The sequence below is a fragment of the Esox lucius genome, chromosome 20, assembly GCF_011004845.1.
Source record: "Esox lucius isolate fEsoLuc1 chromosome 20, fEsoLuc1.pri, whole genome shotgun sequence".
Lineage (NCBI taxonomy): Eukaryota > Metazoa > Chordata > Actinopteri > Esociformes > Esocidae > Esox > Esox lucius.
This window is the reverse complement of record NC_047588.1, coordinates 34,187,420-34,213,154: the sequence shown is the minus strand read 5'-3', so window position 1 is coordinate 34,213,154 and position 25,735 is coordinate 34,187,420. Positions and strand designations below refer to the sequence as shown.

The window sequence follows — 25,735 nt, the reverse complement described above, 5'->3', positions numbered from 1 at the left end:
GGCGGGAAGGGTTAACTGAGCTTCGGGAGGCTAGAATTTGTACAACCGAAGGTTCTTCCTGTGTGGTGTTCTGGTGGGGCAAAGGGGGTGCACTCAGACCCCCCCCCCCCACACACACACACACCCCCCCTCCCTAACAGTCAGTGTACACATGGGAGGAGATGGGGCCAGATAAGACGGCTGGGTTACGCCCCGCTGAAGAATTAGGATGCCTGGAGGGGGCAGGGAACATGCCTGCCCGGCCTTAACACTAGAAGTGCGCACATAGGGAGCTTGGCATGTCCCTGTGGGATTTCTGGGGAATGAGGTGGTGTACCTGCAGAAAAATAGGAAAATAAGGTGCTCAGCTGAGGTCATGGTGATCGATGTATTTTTAAAAGGTAAATTACATTTTCTTCTGTGTGGGGGTGGGGGTGGGGGGGGGCTGTAGGGGGCTGGCCCTCAGCTCTCTGGGTAAGTTAGATAGTTAGACAAGTGTCAGCTCAGCATGGCAGAGTAAGTTTCCCTCCGCCAGCCTTCAACTCCATGTGTTGTTTTAGGCTGGGACTTCAAAGCAGGGGCATTGAATAAGGTAAGTGGTAATATTTTCTTTATGGCTGCGGGATTCAAAACAGCAGTTTTAAGTCAGCTTAGTTTTGGCTTCGGTTAGGCTTGCAACCTATCTGTGTGTCGTTTAGACAAGTCTATTCTGTAGGAGTGATTGTTCATGTTGTCTTTGAAGGTGTTGTAATTCCGAGTGCTTGCGAATTAGTGATCAAGCGAACTTTTAGGCCAACATTAGTTCTGTGGAAATGGATAGAAACACACTCATGTAATTTAGATGCCTAGGCCTATGCACTGAACGTTTTGTCTGTCTGATTCATTAGCTGTGGGTCGGCGCTCAAAGGATTTTCAATGTTATTTGATGTCTTGTTATTCACTGAGGTGACACAAACCAAAAGTATATGGTTAAGTTAGGCGATCATCCGTGTGTCTTGTGTCTCACCTCACTTTTACAGTTCTCTCACATAAGGTCATCGTTGTTGCTCTCTGTCGCGTCCATCCAAGATAAGAGGTTTGCAGGGTTACATGTGTCTAGCTAAGAGTGTTGTCGGAAGTGTCCTTGTGGCAGTCGTCTTATCAAGTGGACAGCTTCCTCTGAGTGTGATAGGGTCCAAAACCTGAGGGCGACGGAGCGGTTAGAGCATCTGACCTGGAACCAAAAGGCGGCTGTGTCTAATCTCCACGCTGGCAAGGTGAAAAATCTGTTGCTCTGGTCTTGAGCCAGACTGTTAACCCCATAATTACTCTGGTAAGTCTCTCCCGGGCTGAGAACGTCTGAAGTACGTTTACAAAAAACATGTCTGCTTATGCAGGACATCCACTGTCTTATGCACATTGGCTGTTGAGTAAGGCGTAGTGCGTTACGTCGTTTTACCATCTTTCCTCCCGGGTGGTTATGTGCATGTAAGGCTGTAATAGAATGTTGTGTTTGGCCAGAACCTGTGACCCATCATATGAGAGAGATCTCCCCCCGGCTACGCAACGCACCGACGTTCCCCCCCGGCTACGCAACGCACCGACGTTCCCCCCCGGCTACGCAACGCACCGACGTTCCCCCCCGGCTACGCAACGCACCGACGTTCCCCCCCGGCTACGCAATGCACCGACGTTCCCCCCCGGCTATGAGGAGGAGCTGTCGTAGTTTCCTTTCCTCAGAAGATACTGAATTGTAAAATTCCCGAGACTGAGAGGCCTCAAACGGATGTCTGGAATGTTTTGATGTCAAACGCAACATTGCACATCCCAAATCATACCTGTCAGTCAGTCCATACTGTGCTGCCTCTCCTTTTCTCCTGGCCAGTTCACCACACCAACGTGTTCCAAATGGAACCACATTCCCTATCTAGTGAACTTCGTTTAGCCGCTGCTGATCGGAGGTAGCACACTTCTGTACGCTGTAACTAGGTCGCCGGTGGGAACAGACAGGGCTGTAACTCGACCTTGCCTCCTCCTGCCACCTGTGCTTCTGGCGCGACTTGGGAAGACAGTGGCTTTTGTGTTCCCAAATGCGGGGGGGCTGAGACGTCCGCACACCAGGGGGTGGAGGTACATGAAGGGGTCATGACAGGTGGCTCCCACTCTATCTGAGGGTGGCGACTCTTAGTAAAAGACACTGGCGCGTGTGTGTGTATGTTTGTGGAGGGGCTGTTCTCAGAACAGCTGGGTCTCCCCTGAGTTGTTTTTTGGGGGTTGAGAGAGCCCATGTCATCGGAGCCCCGTGCACATTAGGTCGGGTCTGGATTTGTCCCATTGTTTCCGTACTCATTATCAACGTGGAGGTTTTAAACGCCTCAAAGTGGTGGACAGTGTTTGTGTGTGTGTAGCTGTGTTTGTGCCTTATTTCACAGGGTCATCAATTCCAGAGATCACTTTTCCCAAAATACATGACACCTCTATGACACCACCAGGGCTGAGAGGAGGGGAGGAGGGCGGACCCAACTATAATCTTTGGCTGTTGCCTAAATAGCACCCTATTTGCTATGTGGGGCACTACTGTGAATAACCGCCTGGTCCAAAGTAGTGCACTATAAAGGGAATAGGGTGCCATACATGAGATGGTAGTGCTTGAGTTATTCTGTGGTATCAGACCAGGGGGAGGGGCAGCTTTCCCACTGAGGTGGCAGACTGTCATTCTCCCTGGTGGTGGTGGTGGTGGGGGGGGGGGGGGGGGGCAGCCTGGCTCTGCTGTACGACATGTTGTGTTGATGTTTTCGAGCCTGTGCCGTGGAATAGCTGGGGATCAGGTGATACCTTTCATTGTGTTTGTGTGGGGGGTGTGGTTGTCTGGGAAGTGGTGGTGATGGTGGGCGTGTGTGGTGGTGGGGGATTTGGTTGTGGGGGGGTCTGGATGTGGTGGCGGAGGGGTCTTGTGGTGGCAGGGGGTCTGGATTTGGTGACAGGGGTGTCTGGTTGTGGTCGCGGGTGGGTCTGGTTATGGTGGTGGGGGGGGTCTGATTGTTGTGTCGGGGGGGTCTGGATGTGGTGACTGGGGTGTATGGTTGTGGTGGTGGGGGGGTCTGGTTATGGTGGTGGGGGGGTCTGATTGTGGTGGCAGGGGTCAGGCTGTGGTTGTGGGGGGGTCTAGTTGTGGTGGCAGACCCCCCCCTGAACTGGGCGTTGCTCTCTGTCCTATCAGGGATCACTTGTGCAAAACTGGACCTGTGAGTGCAAGTACAGTTTCAACGATTATAGTACCTTTCTTTATTCAGTGTTACACTGATGTGATTGGTTTCATGTTGAAGATGTGAAGATTGCATCTGTACATGTGTTGTCTTTAGGTTTTCCTGTTAAAACCAGGCAAGTAGTTTGACTGGTTCCCTATTGAGGTTCCCTATTGCTGGGGTCCATTCAATTCAGTGCAAACAAAACGATTGTGTGGACAAACCGAAAGAGCATCCTCTACAGTACGATACATAATGATGGATAATGGTTTCACACTGAGTTCCTGTACACGCCTTCAGTATGTTGTCAGGTACATTGTGTGAAAAACTGATGTGCATCCAATATTGCGGTCATATACATTGAGTCCTATTGGTTCGCTTCGGTGTTATTTGAATGAATAAGCAAAACGTGTCTCTTGAGAAGCGGTTAAGACAAGGGTTCTGGTATGGGTTTCTTCAGCTGTTGGCTTTAAATCACACGGCCTGATGGTCACAATGAGACTCTGAGGATTGTGTTCCTGTCACCTGACTAGATATTTATCGCCATGTCATGGACACAACAGCTTATTCAGAAGAAATGGACTGCTCATTGGGACTTGTGTTTCATATAAAACACGTTTTGGCCTGGGGTGTTATTCTTGGCTTCTGGGTTCTGTTATTATGGTTCAGGCTGTTTAACTGGCGTACGTAAAACATCACAAACGGATTGATTTTGCTTATTAAGGGGTTCAAAGTAAATGATTGATAAATACTACTGTTCAGCTAGTATTTCTATGTAGTCGTCCACATCTGAATTGGATTGTGTGGGTCTAATATAACACATCTGAGGGAAATGAATGAGTACTGGGTTTAAAGTTAAGGTTGTGGGACAATAGCAGGTGGGTGGCCTGGCCTGGCTGGCTGGCCCTCTGGGTCACTCGTAACTGAGGTTGGACTGAAGTGTCACATTCCACAGATGGGTGAGCATGTGTGTGTGTGTGTGTGTGTGCGTGTGTGTGTGTGTGTGTGATATCCCCAGTTTGTAAATAGTGATGGTCAACTTCACCACAAACTGACCTCGGAACACGTCTATGAGACTTTAAGGGAATTCAAAAGTGCATGTGCGAGTGTGTGTGTGTGTGTGTCTGTGCCTGTCAGTGTGTGTGTGTTTGCATTTACATGTACAGTATACAGACCACTAGTAGTTAATTTTTCAGTCATAGCTATTTAGGAATCTGATACCAAACCACACATTGTTTTGGAAACCTGCCCTTATGGTATGACGAATGTGTGTTCCTCCACTTCCTGTGTAGGCAGCCGTTACCGTAAATTACCTTAATGAAGAGGATGATGATGATATAGGTAGTGTTCCAAATGGCACCATATTTCCTATCAACTGCACTACATTGTTCCACAGTCATATGGGCCCTGGGCTGCAATAGGGTACTTGTTGGAAATTAGGGTTTCATCTGGGACGTCTCCTGTGTTGTGTCTGTATTGTCCTAAGTGTAATTCATCCCCCAGATGGATTTATCAGATCTTCTGGCCCCCGTGGGACAGCACTATCTGTTGTTCTGCATCCCAACAAAGATTGTTTACCAGAAGAGGTATAAATTAGGGTTATTTTTAACTGCCCTTGGACAGTGAAAAAACCTCTGGAGATGACAGGAGCTTTGAAATGTTTGTCTTACAGTACAACACGCATTGACTTGGCTGTTCGGAATGTAAACCCTTGGAAACAAACAAAGGGCTTTATACACTTTTTTAATCTTTCAAAATGAAATGAAATAGCTACATTGTAGTAATAATCCAACAACAAATCATGTTTATTTTATTTACCCCTTCATTTATATGGCCAGTCTCTTTCCGTGAGTCCTGAGTACATCATGACGAAATAACACCTATGACGTTGGTGTCAGAGATGAATGTTTCCTGTTTGTTCCAGTGCATCAGCAGGCTCTTAAATCAAAAGCAGTATTTAAATACTCAAAGAGGCTGCATCCTAAATAGCATGGTGAACAGAGGCCCCTCCTGGTGGTCAGAGAGGAGAGACCAGTTGGGCTCGGGGGGGGGAGACCGAGAGATGAAGGAGGGCATGGTTTGTTGTTACACGCTCCCAGAAATTATCTGATGGAAAACAAATGGGGGAGGAGGGCAGGGAGTCAGTTGGTGAAGTTTTTGTTGTGGTGATATATGTAAAAATGTTACTCCGTGTGCAAGGAGAACATGACTGAAAATGCTTTCTGGTCCCCGTTTCTGCCTTTATGTGTTGTGTGTAATCCCCATTTCATAAACAGATCCCGTTCTCAGCACCTTCACACCCTTTCCTGAACAAGGATTTCCTATGTTTTGGTTTGAGATCCATTGGGATCAGATTTAATGGACAGAACGTGTGTTGCCCTGACAGTTGTGTCCGTCACATTCCAGTGAAGTCTGAGAACACTCCTGATCCCCGTCTGCTTCGGTTGTGTTTCTCTGAGGTTTTATCCATGTTCACGTCAGCATGGCGTTAATGAGAAACCGCTGAGTTTGAGTGCAAAGACACACTGCTTTGTAAAACAACGTCTACGCGTCTAGTGAAACTGATGATTTCATGTTTTTTGCCTCTTGGGTCAAAGAGTTTGAGCTAGTCAAGTTAACATTAACAGTCAAGGTAATTCCTTGATTGAAAGGCACTTGTAAAGGGTAATCTGTTTTGAACATGTCACATCTTTCTTTCCGGACAGGGGAGATGACCCGCATGCGTCACTGGTCTGTCAGGGGCAGTTCAAGGATTAGTTGTCCCCCCCTTACAAGATTTAAGGGTGCACTATTGTACTGTCTGACCTGCGACCACGACCAGTGCTATGCAGATGTCTTCTTTTCATTGTCTGTCTCCCACCTCCTTTTGAAAAGCAGCAGAATAAGCTGAAACTCTAGTCCATTTGTATTGACGGGACAAAGAGAGACCATCAGGGTGTGTGGTGGTGAGGGGGGTCGGGGGTCGTGGGGGTGTACTACCCCTGCCGGGCAGTGAAGTGAAGGGGGGGGGTAGAGGGTTATTGTTGTTCTGTGCAGGTCAGGTTGTGTGTTTTCTGAATGGCCCAGAGGACCTGTATCAGTATGCATTATCCAGATTGTAAAGAGACAGAGAGAGAGACAGAAAGTTTAAGAGACAGAGAGAGAGAGACGGAAAGGTAGAGAGACAGACAGGGAGAGAGACAGAGAGACACAAAGAGTGGAAGAGAGAGAGGCTTCAGTAGCAGCGGGTAGGGAGGGAGGGATGGGGAGAGGGAGGGAGGGATGGGGAGAGGGTGGGGAGGAGGGAGGGATGGGGAGAGGGAGGGAGGGAGGGAGGGAGGGATGGGGAGAGGGAACTCAGCTTGCTGCCTCTCTCACGCTCCCACTGGAGTTTAGTCGAACACTGGCTGCCCAGCAGTGCTGTTCACCACAGAGAAGGAGAGGAACAGGCATAGAAAGAGACAGACCGAGAGAGACAGAAAGCGAGAGACAGAGAGAGAGAGAGAGAGAGAGACAGACAGACAGAGTAAGACAAGGACACAGAGAGAGACAAAGTAACATCAAGAGAAACAGACGAAAGGGGGATCATGGCCAGAGATACTAACATGGCTCTGGACATGTCTGTCCTATAGCAATGATTCCACCGTCATCCACTGGAATTACCCTGGATTTTACCTTTGGTGCTTTATTCTTATTTATTATTAAGTTATGTTTGGTGCTGTCCTTTGTATCTAAATGTTGGCACTTGGCAAAATGCACTCCAGAGCCAAGTCCAGGAGCTGTGACAACTACCTGAGCATTAAGGTGAGGAGACTTCGTAAATGTCTGAAGTCAAGTGTTTTTTATTGCCTGGTGATTTTGAAGTGGGACTGAACCTTGTAGCCTGAAGTAAAATTCTTGTTCATAAGCTACAGGCACAATTTAGTTGGACCTGCTGGATCTCAGCAACTTCCTTGTAAATATCGACTTACTTCTTTCAGCGTTACAGCTCTAAGACTTCTGACTTTAAACAAATGTCGTTCTTTTTAAAAGTTGAGCTAATTTTAGATGTCGTGCCCATTTGCCCTGTGTCTGTATCTGTGTTCATTGTTTCACAGTCATCAGATGTGTCCTTCACTTTACAGATATCTAAGCAGCTGGTATTTTGTTAGTCTGAGTGTGTGTTTTGTGTGTGTGTGTGTGTATGTGTGTGTGAGCTGGTGTGTCAATGCTTGCGTCCACATGCGCGTGTCCATGCGTGCTTGGCTGAAGTCTTGTCCTGTACTGGTCAGCCAGCTGCAGCCTAGACTCAGAGGGCAGAACAACCTGACTGTCCAAACCTCCTGAGAGACGCTACCGCTCCGGTTTGTCATTGGTGTTTGAATGCTGGACTCTCTGCTGGTCAGACTGGTCCAGTATGTTGTTTGGCAGCTGCTTGATATCTTGATAGGCTGACTCCTTTAACCCAATTACAGTTTCCCATCAGCGCTGTTTATGGTCCCACTAAGCTCAGTAGAGCATGGGGCTGACAAAGACAGGGCTGTGGGTTTGATTCCCATAGGTTGCCAGTACAAAAAGAAAATGTATGCAGTCGGTACTATGCGTCAGGCTGGATAAGAGCAACTGCTAAGTTACTTAAATGTAAATGTTAAGCATTTGTCCTTTTCTGAAGATGAGATTCTTAGAAGTGAAGCGTTTTAAACTATTGTCAGTCAAGGATGTATTTTCTTTATCCCTGAAGATTCTGTGAATCTTCCATATGGTTCTAATTTTGTTTTTTATTTTCTTTGGAAAGTTAGGGGAAAGTTTGCCATAGTCCGTGCAATGGTGACTATTACAGTTTCATCAAATGTTTATTGTATTATGTCCACTACCTGATGCTGCTTAGTTTTTTGTGGTTTTCAGTATCAAGGCTGTGTACCACATATATCGATGATGCTTGCAACTCTCTTGGGTCTTACTAGGGGCTATCAGGAATACATACGTTTTTGGACCTTTAAATTAATTATATTTATCCATAGATTTTTCCATTATCATAAATGTCTCATGAGCTTAATTTAAACTTTGTCCCAAACTGGCTTTATTTACTCCAGTGTTTATAAACAAAGTAAATGTAAAAGCCTTAAAACACAGTTTCAACTATCATTTTGATGTCATAGATGGTCTGTCCTTGCACCTAGCACTTGTACATTTCAGAGAGGTTACACTGTTGTTTTATCTAGCTCATTTTAAATGTATGCACTTAATGTAAGTCACTCTAGATAAGAGCATCCTCTAACTGGCTAAAATGTAAATGTTATACTGCACTTCACCAACCACGTCCTCCAGCATTGAACACAAGGACTGGGAGCTTTGTTAGTATTTATTCCCGTTTAATGTTGTTTAATGGATTTCAATCGTTATCATGTCAGATTTAACATGCATTGTTGGTTGTATGTAGCCTGTACAGGCCATAGCCTGTCTGTAATCATCACTGGTCTGGTTGTATGACTGTGGCCTGTCTGTAATCACCACTAGACTGGTTGTATGAATGTAGCCTGTCTGTAATCACCACTGGTCTGGTTGTATGACTGTATCCTGTCTGTAATCACCACTGGTCTGGTTGTATGACTGTGGCCTGTCTGTAATCACCACTGGTCTGGTTGTATGACTGTAGCCTGTCTGTAATCACCACTGGTCTGGTTGTATGACTGTAGCCTGTCTGTAATCACCACTGGTCTGGTTGTATGACTGTAGCCTGTCTGTAATCACCACAGGTCTGGTTGTATGACTGTAGCCTGTCTGTAATCATCACTGGTCTGGTTGTATGACTGTAGCCTGTCTGTAATCACCACTGGTCTGGTTGTATGACTGTAGCCTGTCTGTAATCACCACTGGTCGGGTTGCTTGAGGGATCCTGTTGTTGCTGTGTTGTTCTTGGTCAGTCTCCCTATCTAGGCATCATGCTGGGCACGGTAGTACAATGTGTTAGTGATGTCACATCCTGTATGGCCGGGAAGGTTTGTGAGAGGTTGCAGGCAAACAACATCCTGACCCCTCTGTGGACATCCTGTAGAACAAAGATATTTAGCGCCTGGTCTCAGAAACCTCAGGAACCCCCAAAAAATGACATAGTATATTGTACAGGATCAGTGATTTCTTTTTTAAATGTTTTCTCAGTGTGACTGTATGTATTGACCCAGATGGGTTTTCTGTGAATGATCAGCTCCTGTGAAACATCCATGTCTGTCTGTATAACTGTCTCCTCCCTGTCCTTCTGTTGACCTGATTCAATTATGTCATAGAATTACTGTTGTTTTTAAATAGTTTAACACAATAAGCGTATTGTTTTAGAGGGGTTAACTTAATCTGCTAAGATTATTCGAAAACAGCTTGTTTTTTACAATTGGCCATCATACTGCTTTAATGTAGGTTAGAGTGTTTGAGTGCGTTTGAGTCTGAGTGTGTGCATGAGGGCGTGTGCTTTGGTGCTTGTCTGCACTCTTGCGTGCTTTCTTAATTGCGGTGGAGCACTGCTGAAGCCAACCCACAAAAGAGTTAGTTGAGGATGTGATGGTTGTGATTTCAGTCCTAACTCTAGTCCCTGTTCTATTTAAGTCGAGCGCCTCACTACTTGATTTAATTTCCCGTTAGTAAGATTTCCATTAGTAATCCACTCTGCTCTGAGGACTCATGACACCCCTAGCACCAAGCCCTTTCTGTTTCCTGTTCCCATTCATTACCCTTCAATCTGTCTTTTTATGAAAGGACCTACTGCTGTTTTTGTTTTGTGACCTCATTTTGGTATTTAAAAAAAAAATTGTTGACCCCAACCATGTAAAAAAAAAGTGATTTAGTCTACAGCCAGTGTTTACTCTCATAATTGAAGCCTTGACGGTCTGATTTGTGATAGTATTGCAATCTGAAGGAAGTAGGGTTGGAACTGTTTTGGAATGGTATTTGGAAATACCATTGGGAAAAAAAAGATAATATTTCCCCGGTCGGATTTAGTGCCTGGGGTGTTTTTGGTTTCTTTAGGGTCCTGTCCAGTCTGTTCTAAATGGTAAGATGCTCTCTACATCCCCTGCCCCCATACACACATTTTCTCTCATAACCCCATTTTCTTATCAGTTGACCCCACATTGGGTCGCGACCCATAGTTTGGGAAACAAGGTAATTTGGCAGTATCTTACCTTCAAAGACCATACCGTACCAGGTCGCCATGGCCTTAAAGTGTTTGCCCTTTTGAGACCACCAGCACATTGTTTTTCCTCCTTCAATCTGGATTATATTTCCCATCGCATTCACCATCGGTGGATCAAAAGGGGATTCAGACAGATAAGCTCTTTGATCTGATGGGAATGTTTCTCCTACCTCCTAGACTCCTTTGTGGTCCTCCTGGCACCTGGCTGTGGAGCAGGTCTGTGTTTGTGCACCCCTGTGTCGTCTTTGTCCACTCGGGCCTACGTCCCAAGTATAATGTCCCCTATGTAGGGCGCCACTTTTGACTCGGTCCCTTAGGAAATCCCAGTATGGAAAAGTAGTTCACTATAAATGTAACGTTTTTGGACACACTACCGCTTTGTCTGTTGGCCCCCTAGCTAGCTGATAGCTGGTTAGCGGTTAGGGAGCTGTCTGTATGGGGGCTCTCTCCCGGGCTGTTCCACTCTCCTGGAGGCTTCATGCTCCACTGGAGGCCTGGTGCGCAGCTCCTTTTGTGTCTCTGACCCACTAAATGTGTCTGTTGCCTCTCACTTTCCTGTCGATCTGTCGCTCTCCGTCTCTGTGTGTCTCTGTCTCTTTCTCTCTTTCCCTCTCTCGCACAGTCTTTCCTTTCCTTTTCTCTTTCCTCTTTTCTTTCTTTCTTTCTCCCCTCAAACCTCTCTCCCTGCATTCAGTCTTTCTGTCTGTCTTGGTCCGTTGTCCGTCTCTGTCACTGTCTTTTTCTCTCCCTGCCTCCCTCTCTGTCTTTCTGTACGTCTTTTTCTATCTCTCTGTCTTTCTGTCTGTCTTTGTCTTTATCAGTCTCTCAGAGATTTTATGTCCCAGGTAGAGATGAAATTTGACAGAGCCCATGGAGACGTGTTCATGTGAGGGCTTTCCTGTAGGTGATATATTGCAGAAGATGGCACACATGCTAGATAACTAGCCTAAGGTGATTTAATGTTGTTTAATCATTCATACGCTGGTCTTACACTCCAACTTCAGAAAAAGTCACAAAATGAAATCATCGTTTAGGAAATGAAATAGCTTGAGGCCAACTACTGTAGATAGATGGCTTTAAACAGGCTTTGCTAATTACTTCTTCACCTGTTTGACAGAACAGCTGTATTGCCTGGGCAATGTATGTTTGTGGGTGTGTGTGTATGTTGGGGTTGGGGTGTGTTTGTGTGTGTGTGCGTGTATGTTTGGTGTGTGTGTCTGCCTTGTTCTCAGCACCCGTTACAGTGAAACCACACGAGACTTCAGAAGCACTCCTTCTCCCTTTCAGAATGGGCCTAATTACAGAACAGGACATCACTCTATTTTTCACTCAGCTGAGGTCAAACCAAGATGGTTAGTGTGCGTCCCAAATAGCCCCCTACTTCCAATCAGGTGCAATGCTACCCTACAACGGCTTCTCCCCTGAAGTAGTGCACCCTAGTGAGAACAGGGTGTCGTTGGTGTCCTTGGCGCAGTGCTCCGCGTGTCTGTCTTCCTACTAACTCTGCGTGCGTATTGTTTAAGGTGGAACCTTTAGGCTGCGGGTTTGGTTTGTTTGTCCTGCCTGTTTGTGAACCAGATGTCTGTCCCACCTGGATCCTCCGACACAACCTAGTAATTACCGGGCCACTGTCCCATACACACACACACACACACACACATGCTACCTCATACAGCCTGCTGTAAATACCTGGGATCAGAAAGGGTGGGACGCTGTAGTTCACTCCCAGTCAGGACTTACTGAAGGACTGGGGCTAGTCATACAGCCACACTGCGTGTCCCAAGTGGCACACTATTCCCCGCATTGTGCACTGCTTTGACCAGGGTCCATAGGACAGTGGGTTAACGAAGGGGTTAGGGTGACACGCGTAGTAGCATTTCAGCAGGCAATACTTCTTCCCACCCTGGGGTTTAACACTGGTCGCTATTTAAACCTATTTAAAGCTCCGTTGCTGTGGTAAGTCGGGTCAAATCCTTTTTTCAGGGTTCCGCTACCAGGGGTTGTGTTGTGTTGTGTTCCTCGCTATACAGGCTTGATGCAACAAATCAAAACATAAACACTGCGTGTATTTTTGTTTTTGTATGTAGTGTGTGTGTGTGTGTGTGTGTGAGTGGGTGTTTGTATATATACATTTATCAGCTGCTGTTTGTTAACCTAACCTATAATGGTTCAACTTAAACCTAACCCTAATTCCAAACCTCATTTCAACCCTAGACTTAACACTAAGGCCCAAACAAATTAGCATTTTGTGAGTACCGACGCAAGTAGACACATCTTAAATGTTTTATTTCAGCCCAGCAATCAAATGTACAATTCAGTAAGAGCATATGTTTGCAGTCTCACTATCCAAGGAAACTTAGGAGGACAGGTTACAGACACCACTGCTAAATGCACACGCCTCCCAACTCTCTCCTGACTTACACAGTACTGCGGTCTGGAGGCCTGTGAACACGGTGGAGATTTCCAAACAGTAGTACCAAACATTTGCCCTGATAACCGTGGCTGTTCAGGTGTAACGTAAGGGCCTGGTACTGAAAAGTCTGGTCAGTAATGTCTCTCCCTGGGGCCCCTCAACAACATGGGACATGTTCAGGAGACAGAGGAACACGTCATCGTAAACATTAAATCACCTCGCTCTGACACAGGAACGCTTGTTGACGGGGACAGCTACTAGTTTTCTCTTGAGTTTCCCTGTTAGTCCAGAGCAGTGAGTTTCCCTGTTAGTCCAGAGCAGTGAGTTTCCCTGTTAGTCCAGAGCAGTGAGTTTCCCTGTTAGTCCAGAGCAGTGAGTTTCCCTGTTAGTCCAGAGCAGTGAGTTTCCCCTATTAGTTTGTCCAGACACTCACACACGGACTGTCTCAGTCACTTTGACATTTGAAAACAGCTGATTTAAAGTGTCAGAATCCTGTCTCAAATGTTTACAAGACCACTTTTTTCTTCTTCTTTCCCTTACCAAACGATACCGGGATAGTATTAGCTATTCCACATGGAGAAACAGTGGGTTTAGGGTTGGCTGTGTGGGTGTAGAATTTCCAGCATCTGAAGAGAGAATGAGGAGACTACAAGTCAATGCAAACTGATAGACAGACAGTTGAGACAGTTTTAATGGGGAATATCTCAGGCACTTGGAACAATGTTGTAGAAAAAAAATAGTTAAAACATTAACATTCCCTACAGATATTTTCTGTTAATTCATGCTAATTGTACAGTAAAATGTCTGTATTTAAATAGTTGTCAACTGGCTAAAATCTTATCAGTTTTAGAACCATTAGAACTGCTCTCACTCTCTCTGTCTCTCACTCCATCTTTCTGTCTCTGTCTCTCGCTCCCTCTGTCTCTTGTCTCTCTGGGCCATTTTAAAACCATGTAGTGCCATTGTTCCCTTCAGTAAATGCCACGTTATTCTTCTACTCCCTGCACCACTAGTGAGTAATACTGCCAACCAAATGCCACCCTATTCCCTTTGTAGTCCACCTGGTGGTCCTGGCAAAAGAAGTGCACACTACAATGAATGAGGTGCGATTAGGGATGCGGTCATAGCCTGACCAAAGAGAGACGTTTTGGGTTGGGTTTAAAGCCTGTCTGAAACCAGCTGACTGAGGTGGGAGTTTTGTTTGACGGTTTTGGGCATCCAGAGCACAACAGCCAGAGGGCATCGGGGACCTTGTACTGGGCTGGTTACATGTACACCAGTGGCAACACCCTTCCGGTCCCTTTGGAATCATGGAAAAATACCAAAGAAACCATTTGGAAAATGTGAAAAATCTAATTTTTGGACTGTTGTGTTTGATAGGGTGTTTCGGGGAGTGCGATGTGGATTGGACAATTTAGCGTGGTTGGAATTGCTCTGAGAATGTGTTAATCGTTTGATGTGACAGTTTTGTGTCTTAGCAGTTTAATACCTGCTGGTTTAGATGATGGACTTATAGCCAGCAGGTCTCTGGGTGTACAGTGCCGGCCAGATCCCAAAGGACACGCTGTCTTCTACTGCACGACCTTTATTGCCACACTATAGTGCACCCGATAGGGAATAGGGCTCCCTTTGTGATGGACCGTCAGTAATTTTGGCATGACGTAGCACCATCAAATCGTCCAGCAGGTCCCAACACACGGACAGAGGCTGTTTTCCGGTATGTTTTGGGTTTGGTACCTTGGGGCTTGACACGTCCGCACACACATCTACACGCGCGCACACATCTACACGTCCGCACACACATCTAAACCTCCGCACACACATCTACACGTCCGCACACACATCTAAACCTCCGCACACACATCTACACGTCCGCACACACATCTACACGCGCACACACATCTACACGCGCACACACATCTACACGTCTGCACACACATCTACACGTGCACACACATCTACACGTCCGCACACACATCTACACGTCCGCACACACATCTACACGTCCGCACACACATCTACACGTCCGCACACACATCTACACGTCCGCACACACATCTACACGTCCGCGCACACATCTACACGTCCGCGCACACATCTACACGTCCGCGCACACATCTACACGCACGCACACAGAAATACGCTTGTGCTCCCCAGGAAGTCATCAGGTCGCAGGACACATCCTCCATCGTGCCATTTCCATCAGTGACAGGGGAAACATCTGGCCAGGTGACGTCATGGCCAGAGAAAAGCCGACAAAAACACGGGTCCTGGAAAGTCCAGTCCCTCCCTCCCCGGGCCGGACCTGCGCCAGTCCACCCTGTATTGTGTCTGCGGAGGAGTGGGTCTTCCCCGGCGGCCAATCATGGCACAGAGTAACGAAACCTATCCCTTCAGATGCAATGACTGCATGCTGCTAAGTTTATGTGACCCGGGGTGGACCCAGAAATGCACCGTGGTGTTCGTTTCCATGGCGCCGACCCCCGTGACCGAGCACGTCGTTCTAGGTCAGCGTGCATTAGGAACACATTATGACCTCCCCAGGGGTGTTAGGGGATTTTAGTGTGTCTGAATGAGGATGACCTGTCCTAGCGGACATGGCCCGGGCTCCAGATAGCTCCCCTCCAGGACACATCGACCTGTGGACCGTGTCATAAGTAGGTCAGTGCACAGCCTACGGAATAGGGTGCCATTCGGGACACAAGCTGGTGCCTGTGGTTGTGGGATGAACCTCGTGACAGGCCCGGTAGACGTGTTGTTGACTGCTTGGCCCCTGACCCCACCCCCTCCAGCCAGCCATGGGGCCACGGTGACATCACCAAGGCCAAACAAGTCCACCTGTCTTTCCACAGTGGGAAACAACAGTGGAATGGAACACACTGGGCTCCTCCACTGATAACCATGTACACCGGACTGCCTGAGAAAGTTCAACACAGAAACAACGGGGACGTGTCCCAAATAGCCTCCCGTTACTTGGAATGGGCACTTCCTCACACCGTGACCGATAGGAGGCCTCCTTGCTAGACGCCTTGTTCTCACCTGGGCGTGCGGGGTTAGCTCTGCCTTGCCAAGGGCTCTCTCTCTCTCTGATTTAGAAAGGCGTTTCATGCAAGGTTGTATGTTGGCCTCAAGCAAGGAACATTTTTTCGAAAGGTCATGTGTAATGTTCCTCTAAAAGACAGGAGCTCAGATGAGACCTTCCAAAATGTCCGCACACATGTTTCTGCGCACCTTCTTACTCATCCGCCAACGAAACACGCCCTCTCTTCAGTCACAATACCACTAGAGGCACTCTCACTGAAATATAAAATCATTTTCCATGATTTTGGGGGGGGGGAAAGCTACATATAAAACGTCTAAATGATCCATGCAAAATGTATCTTGAAACAATTGCTTATGTTAACTTTGCGCTCAGGGAATGTAGTGCCCCGGACATGTATGTATTAACAGTGGTCGTCTCCTTCCTGTTCGTGTTCCCCTTCAGGACTCTGAGTCCCTGGACAGTTGCATCCAGAGCACCCTGTCTGCGCTGTACCCACCGTTCGGCGCCACCGCGTCCACCGTCCTGTGGCAGCTCTTCGGCGTGGTGGAGAGACAGTACCGTGGCGACGGACTCCGCTGCCTCATCGACTTCCTGATTCCTGCCAAGAGGATCCTACAGAGTGTCCAACAGGAGACCCGTGTGAGTGGATAGACAGACGGAAGGCATGGTGGCGTGATGAGTGAGAGGCGGACAGAGAGACGGTGGTGGTGGTGGGGGTGGGGGGGGGTGCTGTCAGATCAGCCGTAGCCGTGGGAAAGGGCAGCCACTGAAGCACAAGTAATGGAGTGAACATGACCAGTATCCTGTGGTCTGTTATCTGCCCTTGTCTTCAGGACTCGTAACTATTTGTTATTTGCAACATTGTAAATAACTGATATTATATCATTTGAAATGGATAGGGTTTTGTTTTGAGACAGCCAGAGCACTTCAAAGCAACAGAGGTCAGAAGGAAAATGTAATCGTTCGGAAATGTGTAACACAGGCAGCTATTTTTCCAGTCTTCCCCTTCCTGTAGAAGTACCAGAGACTGGCTGTGTGAACCTTGACCTCCCCTGACTGTAGAACTACCAGAGACTGGCTGTGAAAAACCTTGACCTCCTCTGACTGTAGAACTACCAAAGACTGGCTGTGTAAACCTTGACCTCCTCTGACTGTAGAACTACCAGAGACTGGCTGTGTAAACCTTGACCTCCTCTGACTGTAGAACTACCAGAGACTGGCTGTGTGAACATTGACCTCCCCTGACTGTAGAAGTACCAGAGACTGGCTGTGTGAACATTGACCTCCCCTGACTGTACTCCCTCTGAAGACACACTGTAGTTAAAAGATATGGAACAGATGGTGAAAATAATGTTTTTCAACAGACCGGAAAATGTCAGAATGTGAGAATATAGCGATAGAGAGAGAGAGAGAGAAAGAAAGAGAACAGGAGTGGGAATAACTTTGCTGAAAGGATGGGGGGCAAAGCAGTAGGACAGAGTTGATCATTGTTCAGTCTGAAAGCCATCCAGCCATCCTGCTCCGGACAGGCAGAGGGAAAACTGAGTTCCAAATGTCAAACTACCCCTTTATGTAGCGGCACATTGTGGATCCAGGTCAAAGGTAGTGCACTATTTAGAGAATAAGGAGTCACTTGGGACACTTCACTAGCTCTGAATAGAGCCTGAAAACAGGTCTGTCTGAGAGCTGAGAGGCTATGGGCTCTGGGCTGTAATCTAATACAGCCTCTCCCAGCAGCTTTGATTGCTGTGGGTTAGACGGCTCCACATGTCCATAGCCAGTCCTTGAGGCCCTTAAGTCTGAATTAATCTTTGCTGTGATTACACTGTGACGATAGCCTGATAGCACCGGACAGCCCAATAGTTTCCAGCCATGGCAAGCTACTGAGAAAAAACTCCTCTGTGTGAGAGGCTTAGCCTCAGGTGTCAAAAGAAATACTGTGATTCTTCAGGAGATACTGTGATTCTTCAGGAGATATAGTGATTATTTAGGAGATACTGTGAGCCTTCAGGAGATACTGTGATTCTTCAGGATATACAGTGATTTTTCAGGAGATACAGTGATTTTTCAGGAGATACTGTGAGATTTCAGGGGATACTGTGAGCCTTCAGGCGATGCTGTGAGCCTTCAGGAGATACTGGGATTCTTCAGGAGATACAGTGATTCTTCAGGAAATACTGTGAGCCTTTAGGGTGTACTGTGAGCCTTTAGGATGTACTGTGAGCCTTTAGGATGTACTGTGAGTCTTCAGGAGATACTGTGAGTATTCAGGAGATATTGTGAGTCTTCAGGAGATACTGTAAGCCCTTTGTACTATAGTGTCAGTTACAATTTGTATGGTGGTTGGTATAGTAACCCGGCCTGAGGGGGTAGTTATTGCTAGCCTCCAAGAATGAGGAATCAGTTTAGAGGATTGACAGCAGAAAGAGAATGGCCAATCAGTCAAGTGCAATGAATAGAGAATGCCAACCTCTCTCGATGAATGTGAAATGGTGTGACCAGTAACAATTTATCAGATTTTTGTCCAGCTCAATACATTTTCCCAACATCCCATTCCCTATAGGGAGCTACTTTTGACCAAGGCTTTATGCGAACTAGTATGCGGTTTGAGACAAAAAGTTCCCACATTTTTCATCCATGTGCTTTCACACCTAGGAAATATGACAAGCAACCTGTACAGTTTGCGCATCAAATTCTGACTATATGTGCTTCCTATCTCTCTCTCTCTCTCTCTCTTTCTCTCTCTCTCCCCCTCTCTCTCTCCCCCTCTCTCCTGTCTCTAGGTCCGGTTTCGTGGTTTGCTGTTCTATCATGAGGGTTGGCCCCTCTGCATCAATGAGAAAGTGGTCCTGCAGCTCGCTCCACTCCACAAGGTTTACAGATGATTTTACCCACACTCTGTAGTAACAGAGCAGACAAAAAAACAGAGTAGCTGACACCGGATAAGGACTGAACATCTTAATAAATTATAATAGAAAAAATAAAGTAAAACATTTTTAATAAATAATAATTATCAAAATTTGAACGCAAATGTCATCATCTCCTGTCTAGGTCCGTCTGAAGCAGGGAGACTTTTATCTCCAGGTGGTTCCATTGGGTCGCAAGGCTGCCAAGCTGGTCATAAAATGTCTGTCGGCCAGTGGCCAGGCGATCGCCGAGATCCCCGTCCCGGAGAGCATGTACGGCAACGTCTTCACCACTGAGTTCCTGCAGAATGTGACCCGCGAGCGAAACCTCCAGCCGCTGCAGAACTGCCTACTCACTACCGGACCGGTCGTGTACCGGACGCCGTGGAAGAACGTGGTGAGTCCTCTGTTCGTCAGCAGCACGGCCGACGCCATAATGCAGGCTCGCCGTGGCAGCGCCGGCTTCCGGGGTCAACTGAGCGCCTGCAGTACCTCCGGATCCACGGGGACCCTGGATTCACACCTCAGCTCCCACGAGTCGCTTTACTCCCAGGGGGCAGATTCCACCTTCTCAGAGCCTGCTACGCCGACCGCGGAGGTCCTGGTTGGGTCGGACCACAACCGCACTGGCAGTAGATCCCAACAGGATCCAGCAGGACTTTACCGGTTAGAGGAGCAGAACCACGTTCTGAGAGCTCCTCATCACTCCTCCAGCAACCCCCAGACGGAGAGGCTGTCTGGGGAGGAAGGTCCCGGCCGGGGGGGGCTGGAGGAGGGCCGCGGTGGAAACAGGGAGAGGACCAGGACCTCGTCGTTCAACACAGACCTCAGTAACCCCAGCCCCCGGCGCCCCCGCCACCCCAGGGACTCTGTGTCCTTCGAGACTCGGAGACTGTTCCGGAAGTCCTACATGGAGGCCTTGCAGAACCCCATGAATCTGGGCTCCAGTTCCGAGTCCATCCTGGAGGAAGGACCGGAGCACGGCCCAGGAGGCCCCCTCAGTCCCAGGGGGGACCACCTGTCCCCAGCCGTGACGCCGGGCAGCCCCTCCACCCCAGCTCAGAGAGAGCCAGGACCCCGCGGGGTCAGGCTAGTGGGGGCCAGATCGTGGCTCGGGGGTGACCCGAGCTTACCCCGACTCTCTCCGGGCACACCCCTCCTTTACCTGCAGAAGGGGCTGAGGAACGCGGGGGGTCTGGAGAGTCGTGCGGACAGGCGCTCTAAGTCTCTAGAGAGGACTAACAAGGCAGCACAGGTCAAAGGTCACAGAGCGCGCTCTTCCTCAGGAGGCTCTGCCAGTGGTAGCAACCTGCCATCGCCCAAGAAGCTGATGAACGGCTACGCGTTGCGCTTTGGCCGGCTGGACCTGGAGGCCCCGAGCTCAGAGAAGAGGAGCAGCAACCCAGTTAGAGAGGAGCCAGGTATATGTGTTTTATATTGTAACGCTCTGACTGTTTAGCCAATAGCTGCATGCGGTTTGATAAATGGGCCTCTATAATGTGACTCTCATCAAGACATGGAGTTAGGATGGATTCAAGTCTGCTGCCAATGTTTGTTGTTTAATGTACTTTTCCATCAAAAGATTATTTTAGGCAGTCTGAGTCACTGCCTCGCAATACAGCTGTGTCATTAGGGCCTGAGGGGGAAGAAAGTGAGAGCAATCAAACATTCGTAAAAATGTAGAACTTGGCTTGTCAAGAGTGAGCTTGAGCCAACCCCTTCGCTGGCGTCGGGTCCCAAGGAGGTCGGATCAAAACACTCTACAAGGACGTCAGCTCACCCCTTTGAGATGACGTGGCCTCCAGGTCTGAAAAGCTGTCTCTCTGTCAGACAGGTTTCATGTTGTGGGTTCAGTGTGTAATTACAGTATGACCTCCAGTCAGGGATGGGCTGGTGCCGTACTGAGCTGTGTTTGGACTCACAGTTGACATGAGGAGACAGCTTGTAGTGCTCATGTGCTGACTGTTATTGGTGGTGACTGATTGCTTTTGAAAGCCGCTGGAAGTGTGTGTGTGTGTGTGTGTGTGTGTGTGTGTGCGCGCAAGGTATGTTTCTGTGTGTGTGGTGTGTAATGTACGTGGATGTGTGTGTGTGTGTGTGTGAGGTGTGTTTGTGTGTGTGTGTGTGTGGTGTGTAATGTGTGTGTTTGTGTGCGAGGTGTGTTTCTGTGTGTGTGCTGTGTAATGTGTGTGTGTGCAAGGTGTGGTAGTGTGTATCCATGCATGTTTTGGTGACAGGTGTGGCGCATCTGTTGGATAAGGGTCTTACATCTATTTCAGTTGTCGGGTTCAAGACACTGTCTCACAAACACACATACACACACACATAGACACACATACCCATACACACACACACAGATACACACACACACATCTGTCTAGAGAGTCATTTTGTTTCATGCCTCTTCCGGGTATTGAAATGTGGAAAGTGTGAGTTGGTTTAACCCCATGAAAAGAGAGACTCAGCAGTCCTGTGTGTGTGTGTGTGTGTGTGTGTGTGTGGGGGGTGGGGGGGGGGGGGGGGGGGGGTTAACTCACAGGTTTTCCCTGATGTCCAAATGATAGGATGAGGAGCATTCAGAGGAGCATTCATAGCCATAGATCAAGCCACATCTTTTAATAAAATTCCTATACATACAGTGTGTGTGTGTGTGTGTATATATATAGTATCTCACAAAAGTGAGTACACCCCTCACATTTTTGTAAATATTTGATTATATCTTTTCAACACTGTAGAAATGACACTTTGCTACAATGTAAAGTAAGGAGTGTAACAGCTTGTATAACAGTGAAAATTTGCTGTCCCCTCAAAATAACTCAACACACAGCCATTAATGTCTAAACCGCTGGCAACAAAAGTGAGTACACCCCTAAGTGAAAATGTCCAAATTGTGCCCAATTAGCCATTTTCCCTCCCTGGTGTCATGTGACTCGTTAGTGTTACAAGGTCTCAGGTGTGAATGGGGAGCAGGTGTGTTAAATTTGTGTTATTGCTCTCACACTCCCTCATATTTGTCACTGGAAGTTCAACATGGCACCTCATGGCAAAGAACTCTCTGAGGATCTGAAAAAAATAATTGTTGCTCTACATAAAGTTGGCCTAAGCTATAAGATTGCCAAGACCCTGAAACTGAGCTGCAGCTCGGTGGCCAAGACCATACATCACTTTAACAGAACAGGTTCCATTTTTTTTATACAAGCTGTACACTCACTTCTTTACATTGTAGCAAAGTGTCATTTCTTTAGTGTTTTCACATGAGATGATAAAATCAAATATTTGCAAAAATGTGAGGGGTGTACTCACTTTTGTGAGATACTGTATATATTTATTTATGTATATACACAATATATGTAATTATTTAAATATTAATTGTAAATCCAAATTATTTGGATGCAATATTATACTGTAGTTTAATATGTTTTAATACCCATACCAAACGGACAGGACAGAGCTGTAATGTGGACAGATGTGTGTTTTCATCGATTCGCACATACAGATGTTTCTAGTTCTATTCTGTGTTGTGTTAACAGATTGCACTTCAGTTTCATCTTGATTGGGTTTAGAAAGTATCAGGAATAAACTGAACAGGACTTAATCATAAGTAATAACTTAGTAACAGTGATGGTTTAGGTAGTGACTGGCTCATGAATCTGTGTTGGCCAAACTCTATATACAACACTCTGGAAGACTCATAATGAAAGTATCTTGGTGTTGATGACCCTGAACTCATATCTGTATTTACAACCCTGTTTCTAAAAAGGTTGGCATGCTGCATAAAATGCAACGGAAAACAGAATGCTATGATGTGCAAATAATTTTATAATGAAAAGAGTACAGAGACCACATATCAAATGTTGAAACTGAGAAATTGGATTGTTTTAGGAAAAATACATTGAATTTGATGCCAGCAACACACCCCCAGGTTGGGACAGGGGCATGTTTATTACTGTGTTGCATCTCCTTTTCTTTTAACAACACTGAGGAGACCAATTGCTGTAGTTCTGAATGTGAAATGTTAATCTATTCTTGCTTGATGTAGGATATCAGCTGCTCAACAGTTCCGGGTCTCCTTTGTCATATTTTTCATTTCATAATGAATCAAATGTTTTCAATGAGTGGTCTGGACTGCCAGTTTAGCACCCGGACCCATTTATTACGGAGCCATGCTGTTGTAATACGTGCAGAATGTGGTTTGGTTTTGTTGAAATAAGCAAGGCCTTCCCTGAAAAATACATTGTCTAGATGGCAGAATATGTTGCTCCAAAACCTATATATATTGTTCAGCATTAATGGTGCCTTCACAGATGTGCAAGTCACCCATGCCATGTGTACTAATGCACCCCCATACCATTACGGATGCTGGCTTTTGAACTGGGCACTGATAACAACCCGGATGGTGCTTTTCAGCCCGGAGGACGCAGCGTCAGTGATTCACAAAACAGAATTTCAAATTTAGATTTGTCAGACCACAGGAGTTCTCCACTTCACCTCCGTCCATCTTAAAAGAAGATGGCGAATGCAGCGGCCCAGAGAATGCAGCTGCGTTTCTGGATCTTCTTTGTATCTGGTTTCTATGCTTGGCAGTTTTATCTTGCATTTCTGGATGCAGCGATGTACTGTGCTCACAGACAGTGGTTTTTGGAAGTGTTCCTGATCCCATGCAGTGATTTCCACTACAGAATCTTGTCTGTGTTTTTAATGTGGAGCTGCCTGTGGGCCCGAAGATCACGGCAATCCAATATTGGTTTTCGGCCTTGTCCCTCTCTTTCAATGATATTATGTACAGTAGATCATGAGATCCCTAAACTCTCTGCGATTTTACATTGAGAAACGTTATTCTTAAATATTTGCAATGTTTGCCGTGCAGTCTTCCACAGAGTGGTGAACCCCTCCCCATCTTTACTTCTGACAGACCCATCCTCTGGGATGTTCTTTTTATACCCAATCATGTTACTGACCTGTTGCCAGTTGACCCAATTGGTTATGTTAATTGGATGTTCCACCAGGTTCTTTTTCTGTATTACACAACTTTTCCAGTCTTTTGTTGCCCCTGTCCCAGCTTTATTTAAACATGTTGCTGGCATCAAATTCAAGTGGGCATATATTTTTCAAGGTATAATAAAAATGTTCAGTTTAAATACTTCGCATGTTGTCTTTGTACAATTTTGTATTGAATATAGGTTTTGAATGATTTGCACATCTTGGCATTCTGTTTTTATTTCCATTTTACACAGCGTCACAAATGTTTTGGGGGACAGGCTTGTAGTTACAATATCCGATAGTGTCTGAGTCCTCAGAGATGTCCAACAGTGGCCAGCAGAGGAACCTTTTCCCACAGAACCCTCCACAAAACTGCAGCCACAGTGAACAGGAAACCTCAGAGGATCCTATAACCGACCAGACGAAGCAGGGACACATACACACACACACGGAAACTGACAAGCCCTTTCCTCCGTTCCCACGGACTTACTCATGTACAATAGGTACAGTTGTTTGCCCCCCCCCCCCCCCTTTTCGCCACCAGAGACTAATGCAGGAGAAACCCCTTTAAAACTCTGCCTGTGCTCATGCAGGGGCCATCCACCTGAGAAACTGGAACCAACACTGGCTCTGCCCATGACTTTGTTCTGGAAACATGGCCTGCCTCCTGGACTCTGAGGAGGGGTTGTGTTACGCCAGCCAGCCTGACCACCAGCTGAGACGGTCACGGCTGTGGTAGTCATCGCTTCCTCCCTGCTCCCCTGCAGAGTTTCTGACGGTGTCCCAAATGACCCCCTGTTGCACTTACCTGGTCCGAAAACATGCTCAACAAAGTGTGCATGGTGCCATTTGGGATGGATGCAGTGTTTCACACCGTTTAGGTCATCGATAAACTCGACTGGTTTCGCTCCACAACAGACAGCAGTGTGGGGCAGAACAGTTTGGCCCTGTCCTGGCTTCAGTGACGGCTTAGAATGGTGTAAAACACTGTATACCAACCAGGCTCTGCGCAGAGACAATGCATGGGAGGCTTTGCTCCACATTTTCAACTTCCTGCGAAAACAAAGCACTTTGGGAAGCTTGCGGTGAACAGAAGCGCCGGCCGCACGGTGCCAGTCAATCACACAGGAAGTACATTTAGTGTCTGCGGACAATAGTTGGGCTCGACTGGGAGGGGGGAGGGGGGAGAGGGAGGGGGAGATCAGTGTCACGGGACCAGGCAGAGACGGACCGGATGGAACAATACAGGGTGGCCTGTCAGAGATGGTGTCAAATGGATTTGGGTCCCGACAGGTGATGGCTGTGTATTTCAGTTATCCTATACATCCTCTGTTGACCCACACTGACAAGATTTCTGTACTGCATTTCTTTTTAGTCCAGGCATCTGTGTGGTCTTAACCTGTGTTGCTTCGCATCAGGAAAAGAATTAGAGGATCCTGAATGGAAGGCTCCCTTAAGAAGGGCACTTGCTAAATACATTTATTAATAATACGAAAACATCACAGATATTGTTTTATCTAGGAATGATCTGTGTACACCAGGTTCAGCTGCCTTAGCCAGGGAGACAGGAGAAAGGGTAAGCAGACAGCTATTGGTACCAGTTGGGAGGGTCAGGACGGAACCACATTCCTGTTAATGTTGCCTTGGAGGCGGCTGCCTGTCTTTCAAAGTGTTATCTTAGAATCTGACAGATGTTCAAAAACACTTTCATATACTTTAAAATCACTTAAAATATGTTTTCCTGGTGCAAGGGAACCACTGTGGTGCATTCTGTCTAGCCAGGACTCTAAACAGGCCAACAGTAACTCTAGAAAAATATCAAATCCTATTTGAACCCAGGTCTGATCTGCGTGAGTCAAACAGAAAACATTTCTATGTCTGGAGTGATTACAAGACAGATTCCCTCTCAATCCAGCCCCTCTCATTTATTCCCTTTCTCTCTCCCACCCTCCCTTCACTCCTCAACAGAATCTGTGGTAAACTCCCAATGAAAGTTGGTTCAAGTTGATTCGGTTTATATCAGATTTGACAATAAATACTAGCAAATCA

General features: G+C 46.9%; 1 protein-coding gene across 4 annotated transcripts in view; it reads left to right on the top strand.

The window, feature by feature from the left end:
• The first annotated feature begins 340 nt into the window (after positions 1-340).
• Positions 341-25,735, top strand: part of zgc:158766 (uncharacterized protein LOC100009641 homolog) — a 42,763-nt gene continuing 17,368 nt past the window's right edge. For 2 of the 4 annotated variants that reach the window (XM_010884450.4, XM_010884449.4), the window contains exons 1-4: positions 6,546-6,986; positions 16,242-16,439; positions 18,584-18,673; positions 18,852-20,127. In XM_010884450.4, coding sequence (XP_010882752.2) covers positions 6,918-6,986; positions 16,242-16,439; positions 18,584-18,673; positions 18,852-20,127 — 1,633 coding nt within the window. In that variant the 5' untranslated portion in view covers positions 6,546-6,917. Of the gene's footprint in view, positions 381-539; positions 572-6,545; positions 6,987-16,241; positions 16,440-18,583; positions 18,674-18,851; positions 20,128-25,735 lie in introns of those variants that run through there. The other 2 variants (XM_034288909.1, XM_010884452.4) reach the window with 2 other exon arrangements.